At 36.9% G+C, this 11668-nt stretch overlaps 1 protein-coding gene across 2 annotated transcripts; it reads right to left on the bottom strand.

The window, feature by feature from the left end:
* Window positions 1–6725: 6725 nt before the first annotated feature.
* Window positions 6726–10290, bottom strand: LOC120014451. Of its 2 annotated transcripts, none has more exons than XM_038866410.1 (2): window positions 9623–10282; window positions 6726–7182 (listed from the first exon to the last, which is right to left on the bottom strand). In XM_038866410.1, the coding sequence occupies exons 1-2, from the start codon at window positions 9997–9999 to the stop codon at window positions 6942–6944; spliced, it is 618 nt and encodes a 205-aa protein (XP_038722338.1). In that variant the 5' UTR covers window positions 10000–10282; the 3' UTR covers window positions 6726–6941. The 2 variants fall into 2 exon arrangements, with proteins under 2 accessions (XP_038722338.1, XP_038722339.1); XM_038866411.1 differs by having other exon boundaries at window positions 7113–7248; window positions 9623–10290.
* Window positions 10291–11668: the final 1378 nt, after the last annotated feature.

Here is an 11668-nt window from a genome sequence, read left to right as displayed (position 1 = left end):
TTTGTCTTTATGTTGATGACCTCATTTTTACTGGAAATGATGAGTGTATGTTTAATGAGTTCAAACAATCCATGATGGTGGAGTTCGACATGACTAATCTTGGAAAGATGAGTTATTTTCTGGGTATTGAAGTGTTGCAAAGGCCAGATGGTATCTTTATTAATCAAAGGAAATATGCTCATGAAGTGTTGGACAGGTTCAACATGGATCAATGCAATCCAGTCCACAATCCTATCGTCCCTGGTGTCAAGCTTATAAAAGATGAAGATGGGGTCAGAGTAGACAACACTTTTTATAAACAGATTGTGGGAAGTCTAATGTACTTGACTGCCACACGACCTGATATGATGTTCGTGGTAAGTTTACTTAGCAGATACATGGAGAGACCTACTGAAATTCACTTAGCAGTAGCGAAAAGGGTGTTGAGGTATTTGAAAGGTACAACCAGTCTTGGGTTGTTCTACAAGAAGGGAGGAAATGAGGAGCTTATTGGATATACAGATAGTGACTATGCAGGAGATCAGGATGACATAAAAAGTACTTCAGGGTATATATTTATGATAAGCTCAGGAGCTGTATCATGGTCCTCAAAGAAACAACCTGTAGTCACCTTGTCCACCACTGAAGCTGAGTTCATAGCTGCAGCTATGAGTGCCTGTCAAGCAGTTTGGTTAAGAAAGATTTTACAGGAGCTCGGTCATGTTCAATCCAAGTCTACAGCAGTGTATTGTGACAACAATTCTGCTATTAAACTGTCAAAAAATCCAATAATGCACGGCCGTAGCAAGCACATAGATGTTCGATTTCATTTCCTTCGTGACCTCACCAAGGATGAGGTTGTCCAGATGGTTCACTGTCATACTCAGGAGCAAGTTGCAGATATCATGACAAAACCTTTGAAGCTTGATGTGTTTCTAAAGATGCGTGGGCTGCTGGGTATGTGTTCGTATCCAAGGTGTTAACTGATTGTCAATAACATTCAGTTTAAGGGAGGATGTTGAAGTTGTTAATAATCCCTATCTTTCAGGGACTAGTTGTTTATGTTTGATCTAGTCTTTAGCCTGATATCGTGTTAATAAGTCTGCTAGACGTGGACTGATTCTATTTTCCTTGTTTTTCTCATTCAGTTAGTTTGTAAGGCTATTTAATGCCATCATGTTTCTTTGAATAAGATAAGAGATTCTCCCAGCTTGTATGTCCAAATATCAATATTTGTTTAAGTGTTTATTCTCGTGTTTAACATTTTTTTTAATCATAGGGGCAAGGGATAGGGGAGGTTCAAACTCGAGATCTCTATGAGGTATCACACACATGAGTATCATTTGAGCTAATCGTGATTATCATAATATGGAGACCTTGATTAACATAAAAATGTCGGGCAACATGTCTGGTGCCGGCGCGTTCATAACGGCATAAATTAATGGAAATTTCATGGTTAATGAGAGACACAATCTAACAAAAGCACTTATGATTAGCTGGTGTTTAGGTAGGTTAATTGAATTGGTTTGGTCATTGGTGTATCTTCTGAATGATATATATCATATTGGATTAAAGCAGCAAAGAATATCTCTTATTTTTTTAATAATGCCTTCAATCATGTTACGCACGTTCTATAGGGGGGGACAACCTTTTTGTCCACAAGTAATGCAAGTAACAACATAGGTTGGTCGCAAAAAACAGTGTAAGGATAAGATATTGGAAATCCTAATAATGTTATATATGGTGGTTTTTGGAGCGACCGTATTAGAATATTAGATATGGTATATATGGCTTCTTTGCTCATGTTGTTCCCCCAGTTTTGTGCATATGCATACAATCATGGACTGTCCATTTTTGTCGTTTTGATTTGAGGATGAATCCATGACGTTATATTTTGTGCAAACCCAAATCTGGTTTTGATTTCTGTTTTTTTTTTTTTTAATTATTTTTTATTTGGCTTGTTGTACTGTAAAGTTGATGGGTTATTATTGGAAAAAAACAACAGAATGGAACAGCCATCATTTCGTATAAAAAGTGTCATTGTTACACTTTTACTTATCCACATACATATCCAATTATGTTTAACAGGTAAGTAATTGTGTTACCAACAACCGGTGGCCCGGTTGACAATCATATAGGTTGGACATATATGTGCGTAAGTTTCGATTCCAATGAGAAGTAAACTTCTCATAAATGGTATCTCAAAAAATAAAGTTATTGTGTTAATGGGTGTGTTAGTTATATATTTTGTTTTATGTAAATTTCTAAGCACTTTATAATGCTTGAAACCCTAAAAATGACCCTCATTTCACCCCCAATTAATATGCAATGTGTGATTTGAGTGGTCATACAAGTGTATTTATGATCAATGGCTATTCAAATCACATAGATTTGGTTGTAAAATTTTAGGAGTTTTTAGCATTACTCTAAATTTTATTGAGGACATGATGGTACATATAAAACGAATAATGTAAAAGACCCCAAAAATATGATCTTCATTTTACTCCCAAATCCATATGGCATGCGAAATACACAGATGGAATCCACTTGACATCTAACATTTCAAGTTAATTAAAAGTAAAATGGGGGTCATACTTGAGGGTCTGAAGCATTATTCATGGAACTCAAACAATCCAACCACTTAACACTTCTAGAAATGAAAAACTAGGATTGAATCAGGACAATCAATTGGAGTAGTGTAATTAAATTACGCAATGAATGGCTGATAGATACATAGATATGGTGGTGGTTGCGATAAACAAGCCGCAATTGGCGGTGACAGACAGTACTTGACTCTTCCAATATTGGACTGGACACCTCTTGTAGGTTATCTTAAAAGCTAAAATTGCCTAGCGTGAAACCCGTTTGGTTCAAGATTGTTAGAGGGTATATGGCTCTGTTTGATAGGGCGTTGGTTGGGGAACGCCTGCTAGCGGGCCCATTTTCCCAACCTGTCCCATCAAACAACCCATATAAATTGGGTCATACTGCCCAGCAAAAACAAGCTCCCAATGGGAGTTTGTTGTAGTGTGGACAGCTTTTGGGTATGGGTCACATCCCAAAAGTTACCGCTTTTTATTTTTTATTCTTTTTTAGTGTGGGTCTCACAATTTTCGTCAATTTTTTTATTTTTTATTTAAAAATCATGGGACTCATCTTCTTTACATTTAAATAAAATACTTATATGAAATAAATTAAATTCTTAATAAACTACAAAACATACCATTAAAGTAAATTAATATTTATACTTATAAATTAATAATTCTTATAATAAATTAATAATTGTTATAATAAATTAATTATCCATTCTGAATAAATATTAAAGTAAATTAATAACTATTACAAATAATAAATTAATATTTATTCATTGATAGTTGTAATAACTTATATATATGAAATAAATAATATTTTTCATTAATAATAATTAATACAATCAAAAATAAATGTACACTGCTTAATCGTTAACAACAATAAAAGTTTCACCAAACACCTCACAGCTTTAAACTTAGTTTTTTTTTCACAGTTTAACCGTTAGCATTGAAAATCAACACAACCGCCTTACCAAACGGACACATGATTGGATTGGACTAATATGGAGCTTGCGCAGCCCGTTAATTAACCAGGTCGGAGTGCAGACCCGAAAGCAAAACATGATCACTAACCAGATCCATATGTCCAGAATTAGGGGTGAACGTCCAGAATTAGGGGTGAACGTTTTTAGAACCGATTGGTTTTCTTTTTCCCCCAAATTTGATTGAAAATTCTAAGAGCCCGTTTGATTGAGCGAGGCCCGGCGTTGTCCGCTAGTGAAAAAAGCTTGGCTACCAAACACTTAAACAGGTCGTAAACGACAGTGGATGCGCAGTCGTATAAGTCGAAAAATGGAACGTTGCCCAAATGAGAGTTTTTCAAAACGCTGTGTATTTTTCCTCCGGCTACCCTTGCGTCCTCTTCCACATTCAACTTCTTCTCGTCGTCACGATTGACTAGTGTGGACAAGAGATTTGTGTTCTTTCTCACATGAATGTCATTACTCCCATCTCACTATGAGATTCTCACAATCATTTTTCCTTGAGTTTTTTTCCAAATTAACACTTTGATAATAAATATGTTCCAATATAATATTGGGATGAAAATATTTCCCCAACACTATACGCCATCGTGAATGATGATTTTTTTGAAGTTTTTATATATTTTTCACCCGTCCCGCCAACCACTATGGCGTGACTAGCGTTTGAATTTCAGTCGCGCCATTGCTCTTGGCGTCACTCAAAAATAGTGACGTGACTAATTTTCAACTCTTCTTAATCTATTTTTTCCTTGCAAATCTGAGTATCTCCCCCAACCTAATCCAACCCAAACCATATCAGATCTGTTAACGTCATTATTTGTCTCTTCCCCAACCCGAACTGATGTTGTCTCTCACCAAGTGTTCCGTCTCCTATCAAAGGTGATGTTGTCGAATCCGGATAATCCTAAGACGAGGTTCCTCGATTCGTAATTTTTCTTCAAATCTTGTTTCGATTCATCATTATTTGTCTTTTCCCCAACCCATATACTGATTTGGTTATCAAGATTCGTCATTATTTGTCTTTCCCCCAACCCAATTGGTCTCAGATTCAAAAAGGAAGAGAAAGCTTGGATAAGCTTATGGGATATGCTGGAGAGAAAACGTTGAAAGTGTAGAGAGAGGAAGAGACGCGGATGAGTTTGTGTTGGGTGTTGTGGGTCGATTTAGCTTTAGAAGTTTGCAGGTTGAATTTGGAGCCTCTGAATGCTTTGATATTGAGTTTTTGGCCAAAGCTAAATCGAGAGTTGAAAATCAGTCACGCCACTCTGTGTGTCGTGACTCTATATAGTTTTTGGGTGACGTCAATAGTATTGGTGGGATTCAACACTAGTCATGCCATAGTTGTTGACGTGATTGGTGGAAATTTATCAATATAAAAATTTTGATGACGTGTAGTGTTGTATAGGAAAATATTTTCATCATTGTATTATATTGGGACATACTTTGTTAGTTAGGAAGAAAAAAAACTCTTTTTCCTCTGGGCCGGGCCTCAGAATTGACTTTTGGAACCTACAAATACAAGCCTGCTTTACCGTGTTGGGATGTAGTGTATATATTACAATCTTATTCAAATGTAAATGCATTTAACATTGACCTTTTCCATGGACATTTCGATATTTCACATGAGCAGCAACCCTGATGATATATCATATAACCAATTGCTCTGAATATCATAGGAGTAGAACACGTGCGGAGTGTGCATTTTCAATTTATTGTTTAATGCCCTTATTATTGATAATTTACATGTATATACTCTATGTCTAGCTTCAATTTTGTCAAACACCTAAAGAGCCTATACTCTAATTTATACTCTAGCATAAATTAATAGCATATACTCTAGTGTATACTCTATTAGTCATACTTTGTACCAAACGGAGCCTAATTTGGTTTAGTTTGGTTGTTTTTTCGATATGTTTAGTTGATTCAATGAGTTTTGTTTATGCCCAATCATTGTTATGAAAAATTTTGTAGAATAAGTTAAAATTTAAGTTGAACAACAAACCTCATAATACCAAGATATCCTCCGCTCAACAGTAGACACGTGGCAACCTAGTTGGGTACTGAAAAATGTACCTGGTATACTTACAACAAGGGTATCTCGGTTAAACCCGAGGAATAGTACACTTCCCTGCCCATACCTCAACAATATTTATGTATCTCGGATCCTATATCACGGGACATCCAAAATGGTTATCTCGGATAAAGTAAGGAGATCATTCATAATCCAAAACAGAATAGAACTCTTTCATAAGGAATCCTTCTCCAAATCGAATACCAAGAGAGGTTATCTCCCAACCAAACTAGAAAACCCTCAAAACAAGGATCACAATCCACAATGGAGTAGGACTCATTCAATCCCTATCAAAAGCCCTCAAAAGGTATAATGGACACAAGGGAGTGTTTCTTTCAAATTCAAAAGGAGGGGTGTGTGTCGAAATGGCCTCAACCACAAGGGTGTCCATTACATTTGCCTTCCATTTAATTGTGGATTGTATTTTTTTTTTGACCCAATTCAATAAAATTTCTTTGTCAACAATGATATTCGCCATTAAAACACTTGTACTATCACAAAGGACAAGAGTCATGGTTTTGATTTAATTTCCACTGAGTGATATTGTACAGAGGAGGATGCCAAGGATGTCAGTAACAAGTAGGGTATTAACCCAATGCAGTTTCCAGATCTGCTATCCAGCAAGAAATGTGTTGTATAGGCTAGATTCAATGTTGCAGCGATGCTAAATCTACATGTGTCGCTGTCAGCAACTAATGCCCGGTGAGTACTCCCAGTTCAGAGATGCCTTCCTTCCCATAACGTTTCATGATGTCAACAAATAATGAAGGACGAGGCGAGTTTATGAAGAACGAATGAAATAATATATACAAGCACATAAAAAAGAAGTAACAAAGAAAATGTGTGATATATATATATATATATATATATTTGATCGGGAAAGGAAACGTGGCTCGAACTCGACTGTCGAGATTACATACGACCTAACTCGACAATTGAGTTGCTCTGGGTTCGGAATGTGTGTTATATTATCACCATATACTTTTATGGAGAGAATTTTTAGTAAGTAGTTTTTAACTTTACTTTTGGTATAAGTATCATCATCATCCTCATCCTGTGCATTGCACCGGCATGACGGCTAGTTAATACAAACACTGAAAAACAGATCACTGTAATACTAAATTCTATTTGATGCTGTGAAATAGGATCCGACATAAACTACAAGCAGCCTGTCCAAAATCTGATTTATAATAATATATACAGAATACAGGTAGAGAATCAATTAACTCACTCTGCATGCACAACTACTAAGAGCCATAAGACTCACTTGCTTTTTCTTGATTAATATTAATCAAATATAGCACTCTTCTTGCTGGAATTTCATGAGGACACATTGAAGTGAAAGAGCCAAGAGATGACAAATGCGAACACCATACAAGCTAAAAGGAAATTTAGGAACCGGTGGCCCTGCCAGAAGCTATGGTTCTCACGAACTGGATGGACTGGAGCAGCTCCTGCAGTTGCCATTGTAACATCGCTTTCTTCGTTCCACTGCTCTGTTGAATCAGATTCACTTGCACCGGCTACATTGCGCGCTGTTGATCCACAGATTTCACAAGTTCTGCATTTTGATACGTAGAGTAGTCAGAGATGATAACGGAGTGCATTGTCTTCCAAAGTCAATGTCCTGGACGACAGGTATAAACCATGTAATATAACAATAAATAAAATGCCACAGCTTTTCATATGCAACATACACACTCCGAAGTTGTCTGTACATAAGAAAGACTCCTACGTACCAAACCATGCAAACCAGTAGTAGATTTCGGTAGCATGTAATTTCTCCAATCTATTGCATAGATCCATGCTGTTTGGTTAGTGTTTAACATTCTAAGTTGGAGCTAATACAAAACTGTGACCTGGAGCTTGATCTTTGCGTAAATTACGTACTAAAACACATGGAAGGCTACTGCACACAGAATATAATAGACTAAGCAGTGTCTGGTTCTGGTTACAGATCTAAAGAAGTTGATGGAAGAGATATACAACCAGAATGCATGTTCAATAATGACACTGACTTACTACCCGGAAAACACAGTAGTCAAAGGGAGTAGACACTGTTTGAACCCATTAAGAAAAAACAGCACACATCCATGTCTTTTTACAGGTACATTTAGAAACTCACAACAGAAATCTCATTGTGGAATAGCAAACTAGTACAAAAACTGATTTGTAAACTTTCGAAAGAAAGAGCTTAGAAACGTTGGACATACTCCTTTTCCCACTATGCTTTGGCTGAGGTGGTGAAACGGGATGTACAACAGAAGCTTAGAAGCTTTGAGCCATCAGCTCGTCAGAAGTATTATGTTTTTTCAAAAAACAACTTTCAGGTTTAAGAGGTAGGATAATTAAAAACTGAACACTAAATGAAATAGCTATTAATTTTATCATGAGAAAAGTCCATGCTACTGGAGAAGGAATTAAAGAAAAGAATACAAATTCCCATAAAAAAAAAAAACACGGAAATACTGTGAGATCAATAATGCAATTGTGCATTCAATAATGCAACTGACAAGTGGCCATAGCTCTACTTTGAAATCCTGTGAATTCAATAATGCAACTGACAAGCGGCCATAGCTCTACTTTGAAATACTTTGAGATCAATAATGTAATTGCAAACAAACCATGTGTTTTTTAATTCTGCTTTTTGAATTTAGGAAGCCGGGAACATAGTTCCGGGAACGGTCAGTCCCCCCCTCGTACCCCTAATTGGGACGTAAGTCCCGGAACGGGGTACATTAGCAACATGGGATGCTCAGGGACGCGACATGGGACGCCCAAATTAGGGTCCCAAAAGTCTCCCATCGTTTTTTGTGTGGATTCAATAAAATTAGTTTTATCATAATCAACAACGTCGCTTTTCGTGTCCTCTTCATCCAAAGCTTCAATAGAGTTGCTCAATGCAGTATTTTACTCAACTTTTAAATTGTAGTATATTTTACTCAACTTCCTCTTCTTTACTTCGTTGCTATCAATCTGTCATGCTCTAACTTCCATAGAAAACATACAAATTTCAAGCTATTTCGGAGGTAGCCACTGAAGAAGATGAGGTTGGTGACCCAAATAACTCTTCAAACCGTACCACATTCCCAACTAGCGTGCCAACTAATCCTACCCCCAAGGGCCTAAGCGTACCACAAATTAATCAAATGGCATACTTTGTTCCCGTACCCGTACCACGACCCAGAGCGTACCGAGTTCCTGGTAACTATGGCCGGGAATCTAAGATTTACGAAAAGATAGCTACTAGGATAGATCTGTGATCTCCCAAATGAAATTCTCATGGAAAATCATACACCATATTCAGAGATCCATAAATAAAAATATGGCAAGTAGAAATTGGAATCTGCAAAACTCAAGATTTTACATAGGAAAATCTTCCAAGTGACAAATACTTCTAACCAAAATAAAGGTGTATAACCCCTACTAGTTTCAAAGGGAGACACAACTGTTGATGAAATCTAATTACACAAAGACAACAAACAGGGAAGAATCATTTGTATACTGGTAATACTATCAGGACAGCCAGGTGCTTGGTGGTTTATATACATACCGCCTGTCACTTAGTTTTTTTTTTTTCCCTCTTTTCAGTGAAGTTTGAGTATTTGTTCCTGGTACTATTGACATTTTCCTAACAATAATTATGCTCCTTTCACCGGCATTCCTCAGTTAACCTTCCATCTTTGTGTGACAAGTCAAAAAATATGCTCCTTAATACACAAACAAAAACAAAATGATCCACCTTAACGATCTAAGCAGGACCAGAAAGGTAAAAGGATGGTTCATTATTTGATCATACCTAGAGAAATCCAACAATATTTCATCTGCTGAGTCCCAAAAATGACACAAACATTCTCCTAAATTCACTAGTTCAGATAGCGAAGAAATTTTTTTTAATCCTATCATGTGCCAGGAACATCTAATTGACAACAATGCTCAGAAACAACAAAAGAGTTTCTCCGAAGCAAAAGAAAGATCATCTTTGAAAAGTAAACACTTACTTGTTTCCCTTAATCTTGAACCAAGCCTCAGCACAGTGTTTATGTGCAGCAGCCAGATCATCCTTACAAGAACAACCCAACTCAATTGGGATCCCATCCTCTTGATTCTCTGCATCCAAGCTCAGGTGACAGATCCTGCAATCCCTCTCAACTGTTGCCGAATGTACCTTAATCTTAGGCAACCCACATTCCAGATCAATCTCTGATGCAGAAGAGGATCCCCTCTCCTTATCGGAGACCCCCACAATCTCCCTACTTCCTGAATCACTTGAAGAGCTCTTCTCCTCTTCCTCCTCATCTGAGCGGTCGTTAACACAGGAGCTCCGGCGACCACCTCCCTCCTCATCAATAACATGGGTTTTCTGGGCAGCTTCCATTTTTGGTACCCAAATGTCTAATCTTCATAAAATGGGTCCGTAACGCGAAGTTCATCAATACCCAGAAAATGTTGAAGTCGCTGTGTAAGCTCTCAAACCATGGAAGGAGAGAACAAAACAGGGTTACTTCTCCAACAATTTCAAAGCAACCAAAGTAGTATGTTGAAGTAGGTGCTCTCTCACTCTCTCTCGCGTGTGCGGGAGAGAGTTCTTGCAAGAAGATTCATTATTAAGTAATATTAGTAGGAAAACGAAGAGATCACCAGACCAGACATGTAAATGGAGGTTTTACATTTTATACAAAAATAAAAGTCATATTTTTATTTATTTAATGTTATCATGTCCTTCTTGGGTAATTACTGGAAAGGAAAGGAAAAAATGATTGAAGATGCAACTGGTGAGAAAGCGAGGTGAAGGGACCGAATAAATTAAAACTGTTAATTTTCCCGCAGATAAATCTCTCCGTCTCAAAAGCAGATTTATATTTGTCTTCTTGCCTTCAAGTTGGATAAAGTAAATTAAGCTAGTAATTATTAACTATAAATCAATGTTAGTGTGGGACAAATTGGACTTTTCAATAGCTTGTTTTGTTTCGAGATGATTGTCCACACGCTTTATTAATGAAGTTTAATTAATTAACCCTTGTTTTTAAGCTCCAATTGGTCAAAGATTTAATAAAGCAATCTGACAGAACACACCGGACCTGACAGTTGACAGGAGCTGACTAGCCCAGGAGGGAAAAGGATTTGCTGGAATTATTCCAACAATTCCACCACATCTCTATCATTGAATGCATTAAGTGTAGTGTTGTCAAATCAATGTATTATTGGATTGGATGGTGGAGACGGGGTGAAATTGCTGGAATAATTCCAGCCCCCTATCCCGCCCAGGAGACTCGTCTACCGCTGCCTCAGACTAGCTGATTGCCTGATGGGACTTTTTTTTTGGTATCCAAACAAGTTTTATTTTATTTATAGGGGCCGACAAAAAAAGAGAGATATATTATAGGGATTTATTTTTTTAAAGAATAGTATTCATGTACACATTAATTGGGCATATAACATCTTATTTAAACTTTCTAACAAAATAACACCATGTCTTGTTGATAACAGACGACAACACTTTTGTCTTTAGCGAAACAGTTATTAAGAACATCGACTTTCTTATTTTAACAAATTTTGCTTAATGCCGCTATTAGGAATAACGACATTTGAAATCAAATTTTTTTTTTAAATTGAAGTCGTCGTTACAAACAACGTCAAATTATGTCGCATTTTCGAATAGCAACATCATTCAAAATATATAAACAACACAACAACGGCGTTAGGACAAAATTTGAGAGAAAACACAGAGAGTCGCAACGAGAATTACGTGACAGGAGACGACGGAGGTAGGACAAGACGTGATAGCTATCGTGGAAATATTGGTATTCTTCTCTTTCTACCATCCCTTCCGCAAATCTCAACTCCCGGAAATACACGTATTCTTCTATGTTGTTTTGGTTGAAATTGGGCTTAATAGTATGCTTCTCTCATTTACTCTTCATTTTGCAATTCATGTGAGTTTGGTGTTTTGGTATTTGTTGGAGATCAAAGCTTGAACTTTTTTTTAATATGTTAATGTGAGTATGTCAAATTTAGGATTGGGACTAGGTCAAGTCGGTTGATTT

Source organism: Tripterygium wilfordii, chromosome 14, assembly GCF_013401445.1.
Source record: "Tripterygium wilfordii isolate XIE 37 chromosome 14, ASM1340144v1, whole genome shotgun sequence".
NCBI classification, from domain to species: Eukaryota; Viridiplantae; Streptophyta; class Magnoliopsida; order Celastrales; family Celastraceae; genus Tripterygium; species Tripterygium wilfordii.
Note: the sequence above shows the minus strand (reverse complement) of the source record. Positions and strands in the feature narration are given on the sequence as shown.